At 39.9% G+C, this 26888-nt stretch overlaps 1 protein-coding gene across 1 annotated transcript in view; it reads right to left on the minus strand.

Annotated features, from left to right (window-relative positions):
- LOC138750839 (receptor-type tyrosine-protein phosphatase H-like) overlaps positions 1-26888 on the minus strand; it is a 132441-nt gene that overhangs the window by 45767 nt on the left and 59786 nt on the right. The window contains exons 7-14 of the mRNA XM_069912976.1: positions 17598-17876; positions 16733-17011; positions 15868-16146; positions 15003-15281; positions 7485-7763; positions 6620-6898; positions 4260-4532; positions 120-219 (exon numbers count right to left, since the gene is read on the minus strand). Coding sequence (XP_069769077.1) covers positions 120-219; positions 4260-4532; positions 6620-6898; positions 7485-7763; positions 15003-15281; positions 15868-16146; positions 16733-17011; positions 17598-17876 — 2047 coding nt within the window. The remainder of the gene's footprint in view (positions 1-119; positions 220-4259; positions 4533-6619; positions 6899-7484; positions 7764-15002; positions 15282-15867; positions 16147-16732; positions 17012-17597; positions 17877-26888) is intronic.

Below are 26888 nucleotides of genomic sequence, written 5' to 3' on the forward strand. Positions count from 1 at the left end.
CAACAGAATCCTGTGTTTTACCGCTCAGTGCGGTTAATGTCACTCGTCAGTGGTGGGGTAGATTGGGCACCACTGGTTTCTTTAAATCCCATCAATACCGATTGAGCAAGGACACTTACCTCCCTTTACCTTGCCTGGATTTATGGATGATGAAGGACAGCAAGATGCCAATTAGGATCAGACCCAGCAGAGAGCCCACAGTTGCCCCAACGATAATGGCTACAAAGAACAAAAAAAATGTATGGGTATATCAGAATTTATTATTATGAAATTCGGTGTTTTGCAGCAAACATTCCTATTATGGACCATCTTACAACAACAATATAAAAAAATAATAATAGGGCACGAAAAGTAAGGCAGTGTCTTTGGGACAGAAGCTGTCCTTGTGCCACTGAGTGCTCATCTTTAGGCTCCTGTACCTTTTCCCCGATGGTGGCAGAGCGGAGAGGGCCTGGCCTGGGTGGTGGGGGGTCTTTGAGGATAGAGGCTGCTTTTTTAAGACACCGCCTCACAGCGATGTCCTCGATGGAGTGAAGTCTGGTGCCTGTGATGTTGCAGGTCAAGTTAACAACCCTTTGGAGTTTATTCTTGTCCTGTGATTTGGTGCCTCAATACCAGGCAGTGATGCAACCAACCAGAATGCTCTCCACAGTGCTGCTGTAGAAGTTTTTGAGAGTCTTCGGTGACGTACCGAATCTCCTCAAGCTCTTCACAATGACCGTGTCACCCTAGCCCTCCCATTAACAGAAACAAACACCTCATGGCGGGTTAAATTATGTTATATATTATATATAAAAGGAAATAGATTGTGGGGGTTTTGTGTAGGTCATAAACACTTCACAAAACAGATCTCTTTTAAAATGCAAGAGCTTTGCTGAAAGTGAGATACTGAGGCTTTTGCAAAGACAATTCAAAACTATTTTGGAAATGCTTTGCTAAGGAACTTCAAAAGCGGGAAGAAATGAAACTTCACGCTCAGAGGCTGATCAGATCTTTCAAAGACTGGGTCTGGAACCCTGCAAGAAGGCCATTTGGTTTTGGAAACAGAGAGAGAAAGACCAAACAGGCTTAGAAAGAGATAGAGAGAGGGGGAGAGAGAGAGAGAGAGAGAGAGAGAGAGAGAGGGAGAGAGAGAGGGGGGGAGAGAGAGAGAGAGAGAGAGAGAGAGAGAGAAAGACCAAACAGTCTTTCAGAGAGAGAGAGAAAAAAAAAGGGATATATCAGTTGGAGTTCTACAGTGGCTTCTTTTGGGTTGTGAGTTCTAACTTTAGTCTGTTGAAAACCCTTGTGGTCTTTATAAGAGGAAGTGACTGGCTAAAATATGAGAAACAAGAGGAAACTCTGTGGTGACTTGGAAAAAAAAGGTCATCATTTGGAAAACCCATGATGGGGCACGTTTCTTCGGAAGACACTGAAGTGGCCGATGGAAGTAAATCAGTTTGTGTGTGTCCAACGAGCAACAAATCTCTCTCTGAAACCAACAAGAGTGGTAACCATTTAACTTTAAGCACCAAAGCCTGGTGAAGATTCATGTTAAATTCTGTGCACAGTATAAGAATTGCCTGATACCAGTGAACTTGGAGGAGTGAGAAGTGAGATTGGACTGTGAATCAAAGAATTTCCTGAACATATACACATTACATACACGTGCATTTAAAATTCGAAGGAGGTTGTTAAATAGTAATAAGTTAAAGTTTGATACTGTTTTTATGTTTAAAGAAAATTAAAAGCACCTTTTGATTAAGTAACGATTTGTTTTGGTGGACTTGTATTGCTGCTGGGTTTTGGGGTCCTCTGGGCCCATAACAATTGTCTTTTTGTTCTTTTTTAAATATACTTATAACATATACATAGATTTATTGATTGTCTTTGTAGTGATTGCAGAGTAATGAAACTTTCTGAGGGATGGAATGTTGTGTGTGGTGGGAACATGACCTTCTTGCCTGTCTGGAATATTGTGGGTGGTCACAAGTCCTCCCCATCTGAAACTTATTCGGAAATCACATCACCTGTCAATCAAAGTTGGATTCGGCCATTCATTAGTGCGCACCTTGCCACTGGCTAATTTAAATCACCTCGGGTCATTATTGGCCAGATGCACAGAGTAGCACTGTATACAACACCAACGCACATCACCTTCTCTCACTCTGCCTCATGGTCCAAGACCCGGCCAGGTCGCTAATGTGGACGTTGTTGGAAGCGTCATGGGTAAGGTGTACATTACACTGAAGCTGAGCCATAGTATTATGATAGATCGATACTTGCAGAGAGCTGCAATCCCATTTGTACAGGGAGCCGGGTGTGTGCAAGACTCCCTGTTTGTGGCATGTATACTCCAATGTCAGCATGTCCAAGGTCAATGTCTATATCATTGCTTAAGTGAAATAGTGATCGTGTACTGTTTAACATTCTCCCCTGTTTGTCTCCCATGTGTTAATTAAAGTTACGTGTGATTGTAACACTTGTGTCCAGACTCGTCTCTCGGTGAACCCATTGAATCTGATACTCTTCCCAACACAGCAGTACCCCAAAGAGAGGAAGCAGGCCTGTGGTGCCAGAGGTTTGGAGGATAACATTGTTCCTTTGGATAAGAAGGGCATTAAGAATAATCCAGGAAATTATCATCTGGGATCAGTAGTGGGTAAGTTATTGAAGTTATCTTGAGATACCAGACACGCAAGTATTTGGATAGGCAGGGATTGATTAGGGGATAGTCAACATGGTAGGTCATGTGGTAGGTCACGCCTTACAGGAGGTAACCAGAAAAGATGGAGGAGGAACAGTGGACGTTGTCTACATGAACTTTAGTAAGCTCTTTGACAAGGTCCCACATGGAAGGTTGGTCAAGAAGGTTCAGTTGTCTGGCATTCAGGATAAGGTAAAAATTGGATTCAGCATTGGCTTTGCACGAGAAGCCTGGAAATAGTAGTAGATTGACTCTCTGCCTGGAGGTGTGCGGCTCAGGGAATGGTGCTGGGTTCTTTGTTGTTAATCGAAGTTCTGGATGGTAAATTGAATCAGCTCGTTTACACGAGACAGATTACGGATGCAGTGGGCCAGCAAGGGTCTGGACCAGCTGGAAAAATGGGGTGCAAAATGGCAGGGGAAATTTAATGCGGACAAGGGTGAGGTGCTGCACTTGGGAGGTCAAATGAGAGGAGAACTTGCATGGCATATGGTTGGGAACTGAGGAGTGCAATGGAACAGAGGGATCCAGAAACAGAGGTAAGCAATTCTTTGAAAGTGGCATTACAGGTACAGGTAGTGTCATAAAAGAGCTTTTGGCACATTGCCTTCATGAATCGATGTATTCACACTGACACTTTAACCCAGTAATTAATCACCAATCCACCGGTTAAGGCGTTGGTGAGAATGCTTGTGAACCGGGATGCAGGCGTCAGATCGCCCTGGGGATGAACCACCTCGGGAGGGTGTATCGTTGCCAATTCGTTTCCAAGCAGTGTACTAGTTAGCCCAGTGTGAAGGGGACAGGGGGTATGCAGGACGTCACCGCTGGAGGATAGGCACCCCTTTGCTCTGGGATGCCGGGTGGTGAGCGTGAAATTGCACATAGAACCGGTTGACATTGGTCCAGTGTGAACGGCAAAAACGCCATTTTGAACCGGTTCGTTGAACCGCCAATTTACCGGTAAGCTAGATATTAATAAGATTGAAAAAAGCACAAAGAAGATTTGCAAGGACTCGAGGAGCTGAGTTACAGGGAAAGGTCGAATAGGTTTGGAGTTTATTCCATGGAGTGACAGAGAACGAGGGGAGATTTGGTAGGCACATAAAGTTTTGAAGGGTATAGATAGGGTAAATGCAAGCAGGGCTTTTCTACTGAGATTGGGTGAGACAAAACTGGAAGACATGGGTTAGCAGGTGAAAAGTGAAATATTCAAGGGGGAACTTCTTCAGTTAGAAGATGGTGAGAGTGTGGAACAAGGCTGCTAGTGGAAGTGGTGAGCACGGGTTTGATTTCTATACAAGAAAAAATTTGGATAGGTACATGGATGGGAGGGTGCAGAGGGCTATGGTCAATAGAATTAGGCAGAATAAAAATTGAGTACAGAATAGACAGGCGGAAGACTTGACAGTGATCCATTTTTGAACACAACGTGGTGGGTTTGTACACCGAGTCACCAGGAAAAGTTGCTTTGCAAGCCATTTGTAAGGTGGGCTTGTGATCCAGCATCTCTGTTCAGTGATAGTGCACTCAGGATCCAACAGGAGAAAACGCTGGCATTCAGAATACTCACGCTGTGAGTTGGTCCAGCACTGTTCAGTCACCTGCTCGCTGACTTCCTGCCTGGTCTCGGTGGAGATTTTGACTATGTACTTGCGTCCAGGCTGAAGCTGTTTAACTGTCAGTTCAGACTTGTCCTTCCCAATGGTAGTATTCTTCAGTAGTTTGTCGATGTCGTATATTAAGACTTTGAAGCTGGTGAAGTTGCCCTTCGGTTTGTTCCATTTCACCGTGATTGTATATCCTGTTTTCCCGGCACAGTGGAAATTGGCAACGATGCCAGGAACTGAAAAATGGATGAAATTATAGTCAGGTTCTCTCCTCAATGGCAAAGATGAAATAAATTATCATCTGACCTCCGAGGCAGTGGAGTCTGCTGTTCCAGGCACCGTTAGATCAAAAGGCACAAGATTACATTGAGGAAAATACAATATCGCATGTACACACAGAATGGCAAGGAGATGAGAAAGATCTTCTTCACCTAAAGTTTGGTGGCAGTAAAATTACTTGGAAAGAGTGTGTTAAATGGCCTTTTTTTTCCTGTTTTGTATCCTTGCCCACTGAGGGAAGAGGTGATGGGTGGGTACAGGTGAGAGAGTAGAGAGAACAGGGATGGTGCTGAAGGTTGTCGTAGATTACAAAAGAATATAGGCGGGTTGCAGAGTTGGGCAGTAAATTGGCAGATGGAGTTCAATCCGGATAAGCGTGAGGTGATGCATTTTGGAAGGTCAAACCAGAAGGCAGAGTACAGGGTTAATGGTCGGTCACTTAAGAGGGTGGATGAACAGAGGGGCCTTGGGGTCCAAATCTCAAGGGTGCCACGCTGGTTGATAGTATAGTTAAGATGTTGGGTTTCATTAATAGGGGGATTGAGTTCCAGAGTCAAGAGGTCATGGTGCAACTCTACAAATCTCTGGTGAGACCACACTTGGAGTATAGTGTTCAGTTCTGATCACCTCATTAGAGGATATGGATGCTATGGAGAGGGTGCAGAAGAGATTTTCCAGGATGTTGCCTGGATTGGAAAGCAAGTCTTATGTTAGCCGAGCTGGAATTTTTCTCTTTTGTCTTTACAGCGAAGAAGGAGGGGAGACTTAATATAGATTATGAGAGGCATAGATGAAGAAGACAGCCAGCGCCTGTTTCCGAGGGAAGGAATAGTAAACACTAGAGGACATCTGTACAAAGTGAAAGGAGGGAGGTTTAGGGGAAATATCAGGGGCAAGTTTTTATTTAATATAAACAGAGTTGTGGGTACCTGGAAGGCCTTGCCAGAGATGGCATTGGATGCCGAAAAAATAAATGCATTAAAGAGACAGACAAGAGGATGGAAGGAAAATAGAGGTAGGGATAGTTTAGTACTTTTTTAAAACAGGAATATATGGTCCAGCACAGCATTGAGGGCTGAAGGGCTTGTACTGTGATGTATGTTCTAATGAAGCTAGGAAGTGATAGCCTGAAGAACACCAGCTCTGAGAGGGAAGGGAAAGGATAGAGGGACAAGGGAAATTTCTCCACTTTCCATCCACACCCTCCCTGCTCTCTCTCTCTCTCTCCTCCCTCTGTTTCTCTTAGAATTGTGATGCGTATATACAACAGCATGTAGGACATACTCATGATCAAAGTTGTGTACTGCTCTGGCTACGGGGGTTTGTATTATCTGTCTGCCTGCTGAGATGTTCTATGGGAATTCACAGGGCTTTATCCACTTAAACTCTGTCAGGATTAAAACATGAAAGTCGGAAGATGCTGTGGTTGAAGTAAAATCTACGCTGGAGAATGTCAGCTGGTCCAACAGTGTCCTCTTATGCAGCAAAGATACAGATACGTAATTAGTATTTGGGGCTTGAACCCTTCCACAAGGAGCAAAATGTGGGCAGGCGCCCCGTACAAAATGGTGGTGAGGTGAGGAGCGCCCTTCCGACACGCAGGTAGGTGCTTCATCAGTGGATAAGGGAGGGAGGGCACACCAGCAAACAGCGGGAGAGGGGGTTGGCTCTGTGAATGGAGAGGGAAGGGGGTGGAGAGCTGGAGGGAAGAAGGCAGAGGGATGGGGAAAAGATGGAGAACGGACTGGGCAAGCAGAAATCAGAGAAGTCGATATTAATGCCATCTGGTTGGAGAGGGCCCAGACAGAAATGTTCCTTTCGGTTTGGTATGTCACGTGGTATTGAGGCATTGCTGCCTTCATAGGTGTGTTGTGACAGATGGAAATCTTCAAAGTAGAACTGCATGCAAACAAATGGTCAATCTACTATAACTCCATAAAACCACCCTGCCTCGTTATCAATTATTATAATTCTCTTCCATTCCCCCTACCCCAGTGTTCCCTTGCACAGTCTTTGAACTCCACTTAATTCAGGAGTTACTCACTTGTGGTGTTTGTGACCTCCTCGGGAATGCTCAGGGTACTCTCAGGAGTTACCGACTCCACCGACAGTTTGTATTGTATCCCAGGATCCAGGTTCGTCATCGTGAACACCGTCACGTCCTGACTGGTGTAGTTGGTTATGCTGTCTTCTACGGCAATGCTGGCAACTGAAATTCTGTATTTGTAGTCAGAGGCTCGTGAATCTGTTGGCGCTGTCCATTTTATCTGTATTGAATTTGTCGTCCTGTTCACCACGGACAGACTAGAAACTGGTGATGGATCTGTCAAGTGGAAAGGAGAGGTAGCGTTAATTGGTGTGATGCATCCTCCTTTCAGATCTCTCCGCTTGACATGAAGAGGTCTCTAATTAACGCTCAAAGGGACTCAGAGGGATCAGGCAGCATCCACGGAAGGCAAGAGCCGGACAACATTTTGAACCAAAACCTTCAGGGCACGAAACATTGATTATCTATTGCCTTTCACGGATGCTGCCTGTCCTGCTGAGTTACTCCGGCAATTTGCGTGATCCATTTTTCAGCATCTGAAGTCTATCTGGTTTACCACTGTTGAGGGAGGATCTGTGGAAACTCACATAGCATTATTTAAATGCAGTGCAATCTCTATCACATGGGAAAGGCCTGTATTGACACATTCCTACACTTGGAGGTGTGTTATGACAGATGGAAATTTTGAAAATAGATGTTAGCAGATGGTCAATCTATGACCACTCCATAAATCCACCTTGCCTTATTATCAATTTTATCTGTTATCGTAATTCCCTTTCATTCCTCCTCACCCACCCCCCCACCCCCCCACCCCAGTGTCCCCTTGCATAGTCTTTGAAATCCACCTTCAGGAGTTACTCACTTGTGGTGTTTGTGACCTCCTCGGGAATGCTCAGTGTACTCTCAGGAGTTACCGACTCCACCGACAGCTTATATTGTATCCCAGGATCCAGGTTTGTCACTGTGAACACCGTCATATCCTGACTGGTGTAATTGGTTCTGCTGTCTCCTCCGGCAACGCTGGCAACTGTAATTTTGTACTTGTAGTCAGAGGCCCGTGTATCTGTTGGAGCTGTCCATTTTATCCCCAGTGAATTTGTCGTCCTGTTCACCAGGGACAGACCAAAAACTGGTGATGGATCTGTCAAATAGAAGGGAGAGGAAGGATTAATTGGTGTGAGTCACCCTCCCTCCTGAGTGCTCTGTGTTTTGTATCCTTCTCAAGGTTTGACTACTGCATCCTTATTAGTGTCTCTTGTCAGCCATGGAGAGAAACAAACACATAGATGATCTTTGGTAAGTATCTGACAGAAACTCAGACAGAAATGCCAGGTATATAAAGAACCCTCCTTAATGTTTGGGACTAAAACAATTTGTCCCTTTATTTGCCCCTGTGCTCCACAGTTTTACATTTGTAATCAAACAATTTACACGTGATTAAAATGCACGTTCCAGATTTTATTCAAGGTAATTTGTACACATTTTGGTTTGACCATGTAGTAATAACAGTACTTTATATACATAGTCTCCTTATTTCAGTACATCATAAATGTTTGCTTCATTTGGCTTCACAGGTGTTTGAGTACTCGGGTATGTTTAATTGTTTCATTGGTGCAGGTACATGGGAGCGAGGCTTGCTTCTAAGTGTTTGATCAAAGAAGCCAATATGTGGATGCAAAACAAGAATAAAATGGTAAGAGGCATCGCTCAAATTTTAGGATGACCAAAATCAACTGTTTGGAACATAATTAAGAAGAAAGGGTGTACCAATGAGCTCAGTAATCTCAAAGTGACTGGTATTCCAAGGATGACAGAAGAATTCTCATTATAATGAAGAAAAATCCCCAAACGCATGTCCGACAGATCAGAAACACTCCAAGGAGGCAGGTGTGTAAAGATAGTGGGCCTAAAGGAAGATGAAGAAGGCAAAAATATGAAAGAATTTATAATAAAATTGATCCCAAAGATCCTGCGAATGCCAGAAATACAGAAAGGAATGGAAATAGAAAGGGCACACAGAACACTAGCACCAAAACCACAGTCACAACAAAAACCAAGATCCATTTTAGTAGAATTTATGAGATACACGACAAGAGAAAATATACTGAAGAGGGCAAGGAATAAAATTAGAGAAGACAAAAAACCATTGGAATACAAGGGAAAAAAAATATTTTTTTTACCCAGACATAAGTTTTCAACTCCTAAAGAAGAGTTCAACACAGCAAAATCGATCCTATGGAAAAAAGGCTATAAATTTATGTTAAGATATCCAGCTGTGCTGAAAATAGTTAGCCCGGGGCAGCAAAACAGACTGTTCTCGGATCTGGAGAAAGCACGAGAATTTGCAGAACACCTGTAGGACAGAAAGAGAGATGAAGAGATGTAACAAGAATGAAGAATGACGACAAACTACATATAAAGATGTAAAAATAATGTATAAGTAAGAACTAAAGAAGGGAAAGAAAAGGGAAGTAAGGGAGAGGGGAAAAAAAGGAGGTGGAAAAAAAGAAAAAAGGGGAGGTTTTTTGTAATGTGAAGATAAAAATCTTTTCTGGAGGGGTTTGGGTGCGAGAGAATAACAGTCACTGCAAAATCAGTTGCGAACGGGTTCGCAATCCAAATGGAGAGGGGAGTTGTGGTTGCCCGGCAAGGGACAAGGGGCGACTCAGAGATGGGTGGGGGGGGGGAACACCTGGGGTTAAGGGAATTTTAGATGTGGGAGTTGTTGAAGTATTTTATGATTTAGGAGTGTTGTCATACATTGTTCAAAAAGGGAAAGCTGAGAAATGAAGAAGGGGAAAAGGGGCAAGGTGGTGGTGAGGAAATAGAAATGAGGTGTAAACAGAGTATAAGATGGCCATGATGAAATATATGACTATAAATATTAATGGAATACATAACCAAATCAAAAGGAAGAGGCTGTTAAATTTACTGACAAAAGAAAAGAAGGATATAGCATTTGTGTAGGAAACGCATCTAACTGAAGTGGAACACAAGAAATTAAGGAGAGACTGGGTAGGGCAGCATCATATAACTCAAAAGCCAGAGGTGTAGCTATATTAATCAATAAAAATGTATCAATCAACATAGATGAGGAAATAATAGACCCAGCAGGGAGATATAACCATGTAACCATATAACCATTTACGGAGCGGAAACAGGCCATGTTGGCCTTTCAAGTCCGCACCGGTTCACTTGTATATTTTCTTGTCGGGCATCCTTCTTGTCACTCCTCCTCCTCTCTTCTCCAGTCCTGTAAAAAAAACTCCTTCCTCTTCTTTAAGAGTTCAAAACTTATGTCTGGGTAAAAAAATATTTTTTGACCCTTGTATTCCAATGGTTTATGTAATGAAAAAGTGTCAGATACATTCAGAATTCTGGAATTTGGTCAATATATATGCACCTAATGAACAGGATCAAAAGTTAATGCAAAATATTTTTTTGAAGATTGTAGATACACAGGTGAATATATTGATAGAAAGGTATTTTAACCTTAATTTGGATCCAAAGATGGAGAAAACAGGACAAAAGACTAGCAAAAAGAATAAAGTGGCCAAATTTATGGTTAAATCAATGCAGGAAATGCAATTTTTGGATGTATAGAGGAGACAACACCCAAAGGAGAAGGAATACTCATATTATTCCAGTAGACATAAAACATACTCAAGGATTGACTTGTTCCTGTGTCAGCCCATATCCAAGGGAGAGTTAGGAAAACGCAATATAAAACTAGATTGTTATCTCATCATTCACCCCTGTTATTAGTAATAGAACTGGAGGACAACCCACCAAGAACATATAGATGGAGATTAAACTCCATGCTACATAAATGATACCCACACTCCTGTTCGGCTCCGAATCATGGGTCCTCTACCGGCACCACCTACGGCTCCTAGAACGCTTCCACCAGCGTTGTCTCCGCTCCATCCTCAACATCCATTGGAGCGCTTACATCCCTAACGTCGAAGTACTCGAGATGGCAGAGGTCGACAGCATCGAGTCCACGCTGCTGAAGATCCAGCTGCGCTGGATGGGTCACGTCTCCAGAATGGAGGACCATTGCCTTCCCAAGATAGTGTTATATGGCGAGCTCTCCACTGGCCACCGTGACAGAGGTGCACCAAAGAAAAGGTACAAGGACTGCCTAAAGAAATCTCTTGGTGCCTGCCACATTGACCACCGCCAGTGGGCTGATAACGCCTCAAACCGTGCATCTTGGCGCCTCACAGTTTGGCGGGCAGCAACCTCCTTTGAAGAAGACCGCAGAGCCCACCTCACTGACAAAAGGCAAAGGAGGAAAAACCCAACACCCAACCCCAACCAACCAATTTTCCCCTGCAACCGCTGCAATCGTGTCTGCCTGTCCCGCATCGGACTTGTCAGCCACAAACGAGCCTGCAGCTGACATGGACTTTTTACCCCCTCCATAAATCTTCGTCCGCGAAGCCAAGCCAAAGAGAACATAAAAGATAGGAATTTAGAGAATTTATTGTATGCCAAATTAAAATGTACATTGAAATAAATACAGATTTAGTGAAAGACAAATTTGTATTATGGGATGCAATGAAAGCCTTCATTAGAGGGCAGATAATAAGTTATGTAACTAAGATGAAGAAGGACTACAATCGGGAAATAGAACAGTTGGAAAGGGAAATAGTAAGTACAGAAAAAGAACTAGCAACAAGGGAAGATACAACAAAAAGAAGAGAATTGGCAGACAAAAAAATAAAATACAAAACATCACAAATGTATAAGGTGGAGAAGAATATAATGAAAATAAAGCGGAAGTATTACGAGCTAGGAGAAAAAACCCACAAAATATTAGCCTGGCCACTTAAAACAGAACAAGCTAAAAGAACTGTATTGGCATCAAGGAAAAAGGACGAACAAATTACATACAACCCAACAGAGATCAATGAAAACTTTAAGGAATTCTATGAGCAACTATATCGAACTGAGAATGAAGGGAAAGAAGACAAAATAGATGAGTTTTTAGCTAAAATCGAACTACCAAACTTGCAAGAAGAAGAGCAAAACAAATTGTTAAAACCATTTGAAATAGAGGAAATACAGGATATATTAAAAAAGCTGCCGAACAATAAGACGCCTGGAGAGGACAGACTCCCAATAGAATTCTATAAAACATTTAAAGAGTTATTAATTCCTCCTCTCCTGGAAGTAATGAACCAGATAGAAGAAACACAAAACATCCCAGATTCATGTAAAAGAGCAATAATTACAGTAATACCAAAAACGGGGGAAGATCCACTAACACCAGCATCGTATAGACCACTATCTCAACTTAACACAGATTATACGATAATAGCTAAATTATTAGGAAACAGATTGGCTGACTGTGTACCAAAAATAGTAAAACTGGATCAAACTGGATTTATTAAGAAAAGACGAACAACAGACAATGTCTGTATGTTCATTAACTTAATCCATGTAGTACAAGGAAATAAGAAGCCAACAGTGGCGGTTGCTTTAGATGCAGAGAAAGCATTTGACAGGGTAGAATGGAATTATTTATTCAAAGTACTACAGAGGTTCAACCAACCAGAAAAATATATTAATTGGATTAAAGCATTATATAAGGGACAATTGGCAAAGGTGACAATAAATGGATATATAATCGAACCAATTTAAATTAAGCAGGTCAACTAGGCAGGGATGCCCACTCTCTCCCTCACTGTTCACTTTAGCAATAGAACGCTTGGCAGAACTGATAAGAACAGAAAATAAAATTAAAGGAATAAAAATAAAAGAGAAGAAATATAAAATCAGTTTCTTTGCAGGTGACATCATAGTATACTTAACAGAACAAGATTTATCAATAAAAGAATTACATAAGAAATTGAAGGAATATGGAAAAGTATCGGGGTACAAGATCAATGCAAATCAAAGTGAAACGATGCCAATGAATAATGCAGAGATTTCACAAAGTTTAAGAAAGTATCACCATTTAAATGGCAAACACAAGCAATCTGAAACCTAGGTATTCGACTAGATAATAATCTAGGCAATCTAAACAAATTTAATTATCAGCCATTAATGAAGAAATTACAAGATGACTTAGAACATTGGAAAGATTTACCACTAACACTGATAGGAAGGGTAAATTGCATTAAAATGAATGTCTTCCCAAGGTACAATACCTATTTCAATCATTACCAATTCACCTAACAGAGAAATTCTTCAAGGAGCTAAAGAAAATAATAAGGATATTCTTATGAAAGGGTGGAAACCGAGGGTAGCGGTAGATTAATTAACAGAATGGTACAAACAAGGTGGTTTGCAGCTACCAAACTTTAAGAATTATTATAGAGCAGGACAATTAAGATACCTATCAGATTTTTATCAAACAAGGGAAAAACCAGATTGGACCAGATTAAAGCTTGATAAAATAGGGGAGAAAGTACCTGAACATATACTATATAAGTGGAATGAAAAGCTGGTGCTACATAGGAATTCACCAGTACTGCACCATCTGCTCAACATTTAGAAGAAGATTCACGTAGAAAGGAAAAAAACAAATGACCAACTACCAAAATTATTATTGACTCAAAATCAACTAATCCCTTTCACAATAGATAACCTTTCCTTTAGAGAATGGGAGAGAAAAGGGATCAAAAGAATGGAAAATTGTTTTTTGGGAAATAATTTATTATCTTTTGAACAAATGAAGGACAAATATGGTATAACTAATGGTACAATGTTTGCATACCACCAACTGAAAACCTACTTGAAGGACAAATTTGGAAGCAGGCTGAGGTTACCGGAAGGAAGCACCTTTGAATATGTGATTACAGACACATGATAATTAAAAGATTTGTAACAAACATGTACATCAAACTGCAAGAGAAAGAGAACGATGAAATAAGCTATAAACCCAAACAAAAGTGGGAACAAGATCTAAACATAAACATAAAAAATGAAAAATGGGAAAAACTATGCTCCGGAACTACGATAAATACAATAAACATGAGGTTACGCATGATACAATATAATTTATTACACAGGCTATATATCACGCCCCAAAAGTTAAATAAATGGGACCCAACAGTATCAGACAGATGTTTTCGCTGTAAGAAGGAAACGGGAACAACAATACATGCAATTTGGGCATGTGAGAAAGTTGAAAAGTTTTGGGAAGATCTAAATCAGGTATTAAATAAAATCAGCAAAAGCAACATAACAAAAAATCCAGAGATCTTTCTTCTAAGTAAATAAGAAGTAAAGAACAAGGCCTCGATTTGGATGAAGCACAAAAAAGATTTATTATGATCGTCTTAGCTGTAGCAAAAAAATGTGTTATGTCAACGTGGAAATTAGAAGAGAGCCTGAGAGTGCAGCAATGGTACATGGAAATGAATAAATGTATTCCATTGAAAAAAATAACATATAATTTAAAAAATAACATCATAGTATTCAAACAAATTTGGGAACCGTACATGGAACACAACAGAGAGGGCTTACCGCGGACCTCCACCCCCAAAAATGACAGAATGAGAAGAAGATGACAATGAACAAATTGAGTGTGTAAAAGTAGATGAAACAATTTTCTTGTTTATTTTTATTGTGTGATGACATTGTTTAATGGGTTTATTGAATTGTATATATTGAACGTTTAATGGGTTTGGAGGAGGGTGGGAAGGAGGTAGAGAAGGGAGGGAGGAAAAAGGGTAGAAAATGACACTGTGTACTATTCAAGAGGGAAATGTTTGTGCGTATGTTGGTTAATATGGTTCATAGTGTGAAAAATAAAAAAATTTAAGAAAAGAGAAAGTCAGCTGGTCCAACAGTGTCCTCTTATGCAGCAAAGATACAGATACGTAATTAGTATTTGGGGCTTGAACCCTTCCACAAGGAGCAAAATGTGGGCAGGCGCCCCGTACAAAATGGTGGTGAGGTGAGGAGCGCCCTTCCGACACGCAGGTAGGTGCTTCATCAGTGGATAAGGGAGGGAGGGCACACCAGCAAACAGCGGGAGAGGGGGTTGGCTCTGTGAATGGAGAGGGAAGGGGGTGGAGAGCTGGAGGGAAGAAGGCAGAGGGATGGGGAAAAGATGGAGAACGGACTGGGCAAGCAGAAATCAGAGAAGTCGATATTAATGCCATCTGGTTGGAGAGGGCCCAGACAGAAATGTTCTTTTCGGTTTGGTATGTCACGTGGTATTGAGGCATTGCTGCCTTCATAGGTGTGTTGTGACAGATGGAAATCTTCAAAGTAGAACTGCATGCAAACAAATGGTCAATCTACTATAACTCCATAAAACCACCCTGCCTCGTTATCAATTATTATAATTCTCTTCCATTCCCCCTACCCCAGTGTTCCCTTGCACAGTCTTTGAACTCCACTTAATTCAGGAGTTACTCACTTGTGGTGTTTGTGACCTCCTCGGGAATGCTCAGGGTACTCTCAGGAGTTACCGACTCCACCGACAGTTTGTATTGTATCCCAGGATCCAGGTTCGTCATCGTGAACACCGTCACGTCCTGACTGGTGTAGTTGGTTATGCTGTCTTCTACGGCAATGCTGGCAACTGAAATTCTGTATTTGTAGTCAGAGGCTCGTGAATCTGTTGGCGCTGTCCATTTTATCTGTATTGAATTTGTCGTCCTGTTCACCACGGACAGACTAGAAACTGGTGATGGATCTGTCAAGTGGAAAGGAGAGGTAGCGTTAATTGGTGTGATGCATCCTCCTTTCAGATCTCTCCGCTTGACATGAAGAGGTCTCTAATTAACGCTCAAAGTGACTCAGAGGGATCAGGCAGCATCCACGGAAGGCAAGAGCCGGACAACATTTTGAACCAAAACCTTCAGGGCACGAAACATTGATTATCTATTGCCTTTCACGGATGCTGCCTGTCCTGCTGAGTTACTCCGGCAATTTGCGTGATCCATTTTTCAGCATCTGAAGTCTATCTGGTTTACCACTGTTGAGGGAGGATCTGTGGAAACTCACATAGCATTATTTAAATGCAGTGCAATCTCTATCACATGGGAAAGGCCTGTATTGACACATTCCTACACTTGGAGGTGTGTTATGACAGATGGAAATTTTGAAAATAGATGTTAGCAGATGGTCAATCTATGACCACTCCATAAATCCACCTTGCCTTATTATCAATTTTATCTGTTATCGTAATTCCCTTTCATTCCTCCTCACCCACCCCCCCACCCCCCCACCCCAGTGTCCCCTTGCATAGTCTTTGAAATCCACCTTCAGGAGTTACTCACTTGTGGTGTTTGTGACCTCCTCGGGAATGCTCAGTGTACTCTCAGGAGTTACCGACTCCACCGACAGCTTATATTGTATCCCAGGATCCAGGTTTGTCACTGTGAACACCGTCATATCCTGACTGGTGTAATTGGTTCTGCTGTCTCCTCCGGCAACGCTGGCAACTGTAATTTTGTACTTGTAGTCAGAGGCCCGTGTATCTGTTGGAGCTGTCCATTTTATCCCCAGTGAATTTGTCGTCCTGTTCACCAGGGACAGACCAAAAACTGGTGATGGATCTGTCAAGTGGAAAGGAGAGGTAGCGTTAATTGGTGTGATGCATCCTCCTTTCAGATCTCTCCGCTTGACATGAAGAGGTCTCTAATTAACGCTCAAAGGGACTCAGAGGGATCAGGCAGCATCCACGGAAGGCAAGAGCCGGACAACATTTTGAACCAAAACCTTCAGGGCACGAAACATTGATTATCTATTGCCTTTCACGGATGCTGCCTGTCCTGCTGAGTTACTCCAGCAATTTGCGTGATCCATTTTTCAGCATCTGAAGTCTATCTGGTTTACCACTGTTGAGGGAGGATCTGTGGAAACTCACATAGCATTATTTAAATGCAGTGCAATCTCTATCACATGGGAAAGGCCTGTATTGACACATTCCTACACTTGGAGGTGTGTTATGACAGATGGAAATTTTGAAAATAGATGTTAGCAGATGGTCAATCTATGACCACTCCATAAATCCACCTTGCCTTATTATCAATTTTATCTGTTATCGTAATTCCCTTTCATTCCTCCTCACCCACCCCCCCACCCCCCCACCCCAGTGTCCCCTTGCATAGTCTTTGAAATCCACCTTCAGGAGTTACTCACTTGTGGTGTTTGTGACCTCCTCGGGAATGCTCAGTGTACTCTCAGGAGTTACCGACTCCACCGACAGCTTATATTGTATCCCAGGATCCAGGTTTGTCACTGTGAACACCGTCATATCCTGACTGGTGTAATTGGTTCTGCTGTCTCCTCCGGCAACGCTGGCAACTGTAATTTTGTACTTGTAGTCAGAGGCCCGTGTATCTGTTGGAGCTGTCCATTTTATCCCCAGTGAATTTGTCGTCCTGTTCACCAGGGACAGACCAAAAACTGGTGATGGATCTGTCAAGTGGAAAGGAGAGGTAGCGTTAATTGGTGTGATGCATCCTCCTTTCAGATCTCTCCGCTTGACATGAAGAGGTCTCTAATTAACGCTCAAAGTGACTCAGAGGGATCAGGCAGCATCCACGGAAGGCAAGAGCCGGACAACATTTTGAACCAAAACCTTCAGGGCACGAAACATTGATTATCTATTGCCTTTCACGGATGCTGCCTGTCCTGCTGAGTTACTCCGGCAATTTGCGTGATCCATTTTTCAGCATCTGAAGTCTATCTGGTTTACCACTGTTGAGGGAGGATCTGTGGAAACTCACATAGCATTATTTAAATGCAGTGCAATCTCTATCACATGGGAAAGGCCTGTATTGACACATTCCTACACTTGGAGGTGTGTTATGACAGATGGAAATTTTGAAAATAGATGTTAGCAGATGGTCAATCTATGACCACTCCATAAATCCACCTTGCCTTATTATCAATTTTATCTGTTATCGTAATTCCCTTTCATTCCTCCTCACCCACCCCCTCACCCACCCACCCCAGTATCCCCTTGCATAGTCTTTGAAATCCACCTTCAGGAGTTACTCACTTGTGGTGTTTGTGACCTCCTCGGGAATGCTCAGTGTACTCTCAGGAGTTACCGACTCCACCGACAGCTTATATTGTATCCCAGGATCCAGGTTTGTCACTGTGAACACCGTCATATCCTGACTGGTGTAATTGGTTCTGCTGTCTCCTCCGGCAACGCTGGCAACTGTAATTTTGTACTTGTAGTCAGAGGCCCGTGTATCTGTTGGAGCTGTCCATTTTATCCCCAGTGAATTTGTCGTCCTGTTCACCAGGGACAGACCAAAAACTGGTGATGGATCTGTCAAATAGAAGGGAGAGGAAGGATTAATTGGTGTGAGTCACCCTCCCTCCTGAGTGCTCTGTGTTTTGTATCCTTCTCAAGGTTTGACTACTGCATCCTTATTAGTGTCTCTTGTCAGCCATGGAGAGAAACAAACACATAGATGATCTTTGGTAAGTATCTGACAGAAACTCAGACAGAAATGCCAGGTATATAAAGAACCCTCCTTAATGTTTGGGACTAAAACAATTTGTCCCTTTATTTGCCCCTGTGCTCCACAGTTTTACATTTGTAATCAAACAATTTACACGTGATTAAAATGCACGTTCCAGATTTTATTCAAGGTAATTTGTACACATTTTGGTTTGACCATGTAGTAATAACAGTACTTTATATACATAGTCTCCTTATTAAGTACATCATAAATGTTTGCTTCATTTGGCTTCACAGGTGTTTGAGTACTCGGGTATGTTTAATTGTTTCATTGGTGCAAGTACATGGGAGCGAGGCTTGCTTCTAAGTGTTTGATCAAAGAAGCCAATATGTGGATGCAAAACAAGAATAAAATGGTAAGAGGCATCGCTCAAATTTTAGGATGACCAAAATCAACTGTTTGGAACATAATTAAGAAGAAAGGGTGTACCAATGAGCTCAGTAATCTCAAAGTGACTGGTATTCCAAGGATGACAGAAGAATTCTCATTATAATGAAGAAAAATCCCCAAACGCATGTCCGACAGATCAGAAACACTCCAAGGAGGCAGGTGTGTAAAGATAGTGGGCCTAAAGGAAGATGAAGAAGGCAAAAATATGAAAGAATTTATAATAAAATTGATCCCAAAGATCCTGCGAATGCCAGAAATACAGAAAGGAATGGAAATAGAAAGGGCACACAGAACACTAGCACCAAAACCACAGTCACAACAAAAACCAAGATCCATTTTAGTAGAATTTATGAGATACACGACAAGAGAAAATATACTGAAGAGGGCAAGGAATAAAATTAGAGGAGACAAAAAACCATTGGAATACAAGGGAAAAAAAATATTTTTTTTACCCAAACATAAGTTTTCAACTCCTAAAGAAGAGTTTAACACAGCAAAATCGATCCTATGGAAAAAAGGCTATAAATTTATGTTAAGATATCCAGCTGTGCTTAAAATAGTTAGCCTGGGGTGCAAAACAGACTGTTCTCAGATCCAGAGAAAGCACGAGAATTTGCAGAACACCTGCAGGACAGAAAGAGAGATGAAGAGATGTAACATGGACAAAGAACGACGACAAACTACATATAAAGATGTAAAAATAATGTATAAGTAAGAACTAAAGAAGGGAAAGAAAAGGGAAGTAAGGGAGTGGGGAAAAAAAGCAGGTGGAAAAAAGAAAAAAGGGGAGGTTTTTTGTAATGTGAAGATAAAAGTCTTTTCTGGAGGGGTTTGGGTGCGAGAGAATAACAGTCACTGCAAAATCAGTTGACACTTGCAAACGGAGAGGGGAGTTGTGGTTGCCTGGCAAGGGACAAGGGGCGACTCAGGGAGGTGGGGGGGAAAACACTTGGGGTTAAGGGAATTTTAGATGTGGAAGTTGTTGAAGTATTTTATGTTTTAGAAATGTTGTCATACATTGTTCAAAAAGGGAAAACTGAGAAATGAAGAAGGGGAAAAGGGGCAAGGTGGTGGTGAGGAGGCGGAAATGAGGTGTAAACAGAGTAAAAGATGGTCATTTTGAACTATATAACTATAAATATTAATGTAAAACATAACCAAATCAAAAGGAAGAGGCTGTTAAATTTACTAAAAACAGAAAAGAAAGATATACTATTCGTGCAGGAAATGCATCTAACTGAAGTGGAACACAAGAAATTAAGGAGAGATTGGGTAGGGCAAGTAACGACAGCATCATATAACTCAAAAGCCAGAGGTGTAGCTATATTAGTCAATAAAATGTACCAATCAACATAGATGAGGAAATAATAGATTCAGCAGGGAGATATATAATGATAAAGTGTCAGATACATTCAGAATTCTGGAATTTTGTCAATATATATGAACCCAATCAACAGGATCAAAAGATTATGCAAAATATTTTTTTGAGGATTGTAGATACGCAGGGGAATATATTGATAGAAGGATATTTTAACCTTATTTTGGATCCAAAGATGGATAAAACAGGACAAAAGATTAGCAAGAAGTATAAAGTGGCCAAATTTATGGTTAAATCAATGCAGGAAATGCAATTTTTGGATATATGGAGGAGACAACACCCAAAGGAGAAGGAATACTCATTATTCCAGTAGACATAAAACATACTCAAGGATTGACTTGTTCCTGTTGTCAGCCCATATTCAAGGGAGAGTTAGGAAAACAGAATATAAAGCTAGATTGTTATTTGATCCCACACCCCTGTTCTTAGCAGAACTGGAGGACAACCCACCAAGAACATATAGATGGAGATTAAACTCCATGCTACATAAAAGATAGGAATTTAGAGAATTTATTGTATGCCAAATTAAAATGTATATTGAAATAAATACGGATTTAGTGAAAGACAAATTTGTATTATGGGATGCAATGAAAGCCTTCATTAGAGGGCAGATAATAAGTTATGTAACTAAGATGAAGAAGGACTACAATCGGGAAATAGAACAGTTGGAAAGGGAAATAGTAAGTACAGAAAAAGAACTAGCAACAAGGGAAGATACAACAAAAAGAAGAGAATTGGCAGACAAAAAAATAAAATACAAAACATCACAAATGTATAAGGTGGAGAAGAATATAATGAAAATAAAGCGGAAGTATTACGAGCTAGGAGAAAGATCGCACAAAATACTAGCCTGGCCACTTAAACAGAACAAGCTAAAAGAACTGTATTGGCATCAAGAAAAAAGGACAAACAAATTACATGTAACCCAACAGAGATCTATTAAAACGTTAAGGAATTCAATGAACTATAATACTGAACTGAGAACGAAATGAAAGAAGACAAAGTAGTTGAGTTTTAGCTATAATTGAACTACCAAACTTGCAAGAAGAGGAGCAAAACAAAACCTTTTGAAATAGAGGAAATACAGGATATATTTAAAAAGCTGCCAAACAATAAGACGCCTGGAGAGGACAGACTCCCAATAGAATTCTATAAAACATTTAAAGAGTTATTAATTCCACCTCTCCTGGAAGTAATGAACCAGATAGAAGAAACACAAAACTTGCCAGATTCATGTAAAACAGCAATAATTACAGTAATACCAAAGACGGGGAAAGATCCACTAACACCAGCATCGTATAGACCAATATCTCTACTTAACACAGATTATACGATAATAGCTAAACTATTAGCAAACAGATTGGCCGACTGTGTACCAAAAATAGTAAAACTGGATTTATTAAGAAAAGACGAACAACAGATCATGTCTGTAAGTTTATTAATTTAATCCATGCAGTACAAGGAAATAAGACGCCAATAGTAGAAGTTGCTTTAGATGCAGAGAAAGCCTTTGACAGAGTAGAATGGAATTATTTATTCAAATAGTACCTAGGTTCAACCAACCAGAAAAATATATTAATTGGATTAAAGCATTATATAAGGGACCATTGGCGAAGGTGACAGTAAATATATCGAACCAATTTAAATTAAGCAGGTCAACTAGGCAGGGATGTCCACTATCTCCCTCACTGTTCGCTTTAGCAATAGAACGCTTGGCAGAACTGATAAGAACAGAAAATAAAATTAAAGGAATAAAGAAAAAGAGAAGAAATATAAAATCAGTCTCTTTGCAGATGACATCATAGTATACTTAACAGAACCAGAATTATTAATAAAAGAATTACATAAGAAATTGAAGGAATATGAAGAAGTATCGGGGTACAAGATCAATGCAAATAAAAGTGAAGCGATGCCAATGAATAATGCAGATTTCACTAAGTTTAAGAAAGAATCAATATTTAAATGGCAAACACAAGCAATCTGATACCTAGGTATTCGATTAGATAATAATTTAGGCCATCTAAACAAATTTAATTATCAGCCATTAATGAAGAAATTACAAGATGACTTAGAACATTGGAAAGATTTACCACTAACACTTTCACAATAGATAACCTTTCCTTTAGAGAATGGGAGAGAAAAGGGATCTAAAGAATGGAAAATTGTTTTTTGGGAAATAATTTATTATCTTTTGAACAAATGAAGTACAAATATGGTATAACTCATGGTACAATGTTTGCATACCACCAACTGAAAACCTACTTGAAGGACAAATTTGGAAGCAGGCTGAGGTTACCGGAAGGAAGCACCTTTGAATATATGATTACAGACACATGATAATTAAAAGATTTGTAACAAACATGTACATCAAACTGCAAGAGAAAGAGAACGATGAAATAAGCTATAAACCCAAACAAAAGTGGGAACAAGATCTAAACATAAACATAAAAAATGAAAAATGGGAAAAACTATGCTCCGGAACTATGATAAATACAATAAACACGAGGTTACGCATGATACAATATAATTTATTACACAGGCTATATATCACGCCCCAAAAGTTAAATAAATGGGACCCAACAGTATCAGACAGATTTTTTCGCTGTAAGAAGGAAATGGGAACAACAGTACATGAAATTTGGGCATGTGAGAAAGTGAAAAAGATTTGGGAAGATCTAAATCAGGTATTAAATAAAATCACAAAAAAGCAACATACCAAAAAAAAATCCAGAGATCTTTCTTCTAAGTAATATAAGAAGTAAAGAACTAGGCCTCGATTTGGATGAAGCACATAAAATATTTATTATGATCGTCTTAGCTGTAGCAAAAAAATGTATAATGTCAAGCTGGAAATCAGAAGAGAGCCTGAGAGTACAACAATGGTACATAGAAATAAATAAATGTACTCCATTGGAAAAAATAACATATAATTTAAGAAACAACGTCACAGTATTTGAAGAAATTTGGGAACCGTACATGGAACACAACAGAGAGGGCCTACCACGGACCTCCACCCCCAAAAAATGACAGAATGAGAAGATGACAATGAACAAATTGAGTGTGTAAAAGTAGATGAAACAATTTTCTTGTTTATTTTCATTGTGTGATGACATTGTTTAATGGGTTTATTGAATTGTATATATTGAACGTTTAATGGGTTTGGAGGAGGGTGGGAAGGAGGTAGAGAAGGGAGGGAGGAAAAAGGGTAGAAAATGACACTGTGTACTATTCAAGAGGGAAATGTTTGTGCGTATGTTGGTTAATATGGTTCATAGTGTGAAAAATAAAAAAATTTAAGAAAAGAGAAAGTCAGCTGGTCCAACAGTGTCCTCTTATGCAGCAAAGATACAGATACGTAATTAGTATTTGGGGCTTGAACCCTTCCACAAGGAGCAAAATGTGGGCAGGCGCCCCGTACAAAATGGTGGTGAGGTGAGGAGCGCCCTTCCAACAGGCAGGTAGGTGCTTCATCAGTGGATAAGGGAGGGAGGGCACACCAGCAAACAGCGGGAGAGGGGGTTGGCTCTGTGAATGGAGAGGGAAGTGGGTGGAGAGCTGGAGGGGAGAATGGGGAGTGGGCTAGCGGAAATCAGAGAAGTCGATATTTTGTTTTAACTTAATTTTTTAATTTTCACACTATGAACCATACTGACCAAAATACACACAGACATTTCCCTCTTGAATATACACAGTGTCATTTTCTTCCCTTTTTCCCCCATCCCTTCCCTCCCTCCCTCACCCCCCCTCCCCACTCACTCAACGTTCAACCTATATGATACATTAAACAACGTTGTCACACAATAAAAATAAATAAGAAAATTGTGTCCACTACTTTTACATGCTGGGTCAGTTCATTTCGTCTTCTTCACCTTCTATCATTTTAGGGGGTGGAGGTCCGCAGTAGGCCCTCTCTGTTGTGTTCCATGTACGGTTCCCAAATTTGTTCGAATACTGTGATGTTATTTCTTAAATTATATGTTATTTTTTCCAATGGAATACGTTTATTCATTTCCATGTACCATTGCTGTACTCTCAGGCTATCTTCTAATTTCCACGTTGACATAACACATTTTTTTGCTACAGCTAAGACGATCATAATAAATCTTTTTTGTGCTTCATCCAAATCGAGGCCTTGTTCTTTACTTCTTATTTACTTAGAAGAAAGATCTCTGGATTTTTTGTTATGTTGCTTTTGGTGATTTTATTTAATACCTGATTTAGATCTTCCCAAAACTTTTCCACTTTTTCACATGCCCAAATTGCATGTACTGTTGTTCCCGTTTCCTTCTTACAGCGAAAACATCTATCTGATAATGTTGGATCCCATTTATTTAACTTTTGGGGCGTGGTATATAGCCTGTGTAACCAATTACATTGTATCATGCATAACCTCGTGTTTATTGTATTTCTCATAGTTCCGGAGCATAGCTTTTCCCATGTTTCATTCTTTATCTTTATATTTAAATCTTGTTCCCATTTTCGTTTGGGTTTATAGCTTATTTCCTCGTTCTCTTTCTCTTGCAGTTTGATGTACATGTTTGTTATAAATCTTTTAATTATCATTTTGTCTGTAATCACATATTCAAAATTGCTTCCTTCTGTTTCCCAATTTGACCTTCAAGTAGGTTTTCAGTTGGTGGTATGCAAACATTGTAGCATGAGTTATACCATATTTGTCCTTCATTTGTTCAAAAGATAATAATTTATTTCCCGAAAAAGTTTTCTATTCTTTTGATCCCTTTTCTCTCCCATTCTCTAAAGGAAAGGTTATCTATTGTGAAAGGGATTAGTTGATTTTGCGTCAATATTAATTTTGGTAGTTGATAATTTGTTTTTTCCTTTCTACGTGAATCTTCTTCCAAATGTTGAGCAGATGGTGCAGTACTGGTGAATTCCTATGTAGCACCAGCTTTTCATCCCACTTATATAGTATATGTTCAGGTACCTTTTCCCCTATTTTATCAAGCTTTAATCTGGTCCAATCTGGTTTTTCCCTTGTTTGATAAAAATCTGATAGGCACCTTAATTGTGCTGCTCTATAATAATTCTTAAAGTTTGGTAGCTGTAAGCCCCCTTGTTTGTACCATTCTGTTAATTTATCTAGCCCTATCCTCCATTTCCCCCCTTTCCATAAGAATTTCCTTATTATTTTCTTTAGCTCCTTGAAGAATTTCTCTGTTAGATGAATTGGTAATGATTGAAATAGGTATTGTACCTTGGGAAGATATTCATTTTAATACAATTTACCCTTCCTATCAGTGTTAGTGGTAAGTCTTTCCAATGCTCTAAGTCATCTTGTAATTTCTTCATTAATGGCTGATAATTTAATTTGTATATATGGCCTAGATTATTATCTACTTGCATACCTAGGTATCAAATTGCTTATTTTTGCCATCTAAATGGTGATTCTTTCTTAAACTTTGTGAAATCCGCATTATTCATTGGCATTGCTTCACTTTTATTTGCATTGATCTTGTACCCCGATACTTCTCCATATTCCTTCAATTTCTTATGTAATTCTTTTATTGATATTTCTGGTTCTGTTAAGTATACTATGATGTCATCTGCAAATAGACTGATTTTATATTCCTTCTCTTTTATTTTTATCCCTCTTATTTTATTTTCTGTTCTTATCAGTTTTGCCAGTGGTTCTATAGCTAACGCGAACAGTGAGGGAGATAGTGGACATCCCTGCCTAGTTGATCTGCTTAATTTAAATTGGTTCGATATATATCCATTTACTGTCACCTTCGCCAATGGTCCCTTATATAATGCTTTAATCCAATTAATATATTTCTCTGGTAGGTTGAATCTCTGTAGTGCTTTGAATAAATAATTCCATTCTACTCTGTCAAAGGCTTTCTCTGCGTCTAAAGCAACCGCCACTGTTGGCATCTTATTTCCTTGTACTGCGTGGATTAAGTTAATGAACTTAGATATTATCCGTTGTTCTTAATAAATCCAGTTTGATCTAGTTTTACTATTTTTGGTACACAGTCGGCCAATCTGTTTGCTAATACTTTAGCTATTATCTTATAATCTGTGTTAAGTAGAGATATTGGTCTATACAATGCTGGTGTTAGTGGATCTTTCCCCATCTTTGGTATTACTGTAATTATTGCTGTTTTGCATGAATCTGACATGTTTTGTTTTTCTTCAATCTGGTTCAGTACTTCCAGGAGAGGTGGAATTAATAACTCTTTAAATGTTTTATAGAATTCTATTGGGAGTCCATCCTCGCCTGGCGTTTTATTTTTTGATAGTTTTTTTTAATACATCGTCTATTTCCTCTATTTCAAATGGTTTTATTAATTTATTTTGTTCCTCTTCTTGCAGTTTTGGTAGTCAATTTTAGCGAGAAATTAATCTATTTTGTCTTCTTTTCCTTCATTCTCAGTTCGATATAGTTGCTCATAGAATTCCTTAAAGTTTTCATTGATCTCTGTTGGGTTATATGTAATTTGTTTGTCCTTTTTCCTTGATGCCAATACAGTTCTTTTAGCTTGTTCTGTTTTAAGTGGCCAGGCTAATATTTTGTGCGTTTTTTTCTCCTAGCTCGTAATACTTCTGCTTTATTTTCTTCTCCACCTCATACATTTGTAATGTTTTGTATTTTATTTTTTTGTCTGCCAATTCTCCTCTTTTTGTTGTATCTTCCCTTGTTGCTAGTTCTTTTTCTGTACTTACTATTTCCCTTTCCAACTGTTCTATTTCCCGATTGAGGTCCTTCTTCATCTTAGTTACATAACTTATTATCTGCCCTCTGATGAAGGCTTTCATTGCATCCCATAATTGAATTTGTCTTTCATTGATTCCGTATTTATTTCAATGTACATTTTAATTTGTCGCTCAATGAATTCTCTAAATCCTGTCTTTTAAGTAGCATGGAGTTTAATCTCCATCTATACGTTCTTGGTGGGATGTCCTCCAGCTCTATTGGAAATAACAGGGGTAAGTGATCCGATAACAATCTAGCTTTATATTCTGTTTTCCTAACTCTCCTTTGGATGTGGGCTGACAACAGGAATAGGTCTATCCTTGAGTATGT

Source organism: Narcine bancroftii, unplaced genomic scaffold, assembly GCF_036971445.1.
Source record: "Narcine bancroftii isolate sNarBan1 unplaced genomic scaffold, sNarBan1.hap1 Scaffold_282, whole genome shotgun sequence".
Taxonomy (NCBI): domain Eukaryota; kingdom Metazoa; phylum Chordata; class Chondrichthyes; order Torpediniformes; family Narcinidae; genus Narcine; species Narcine bancroftii.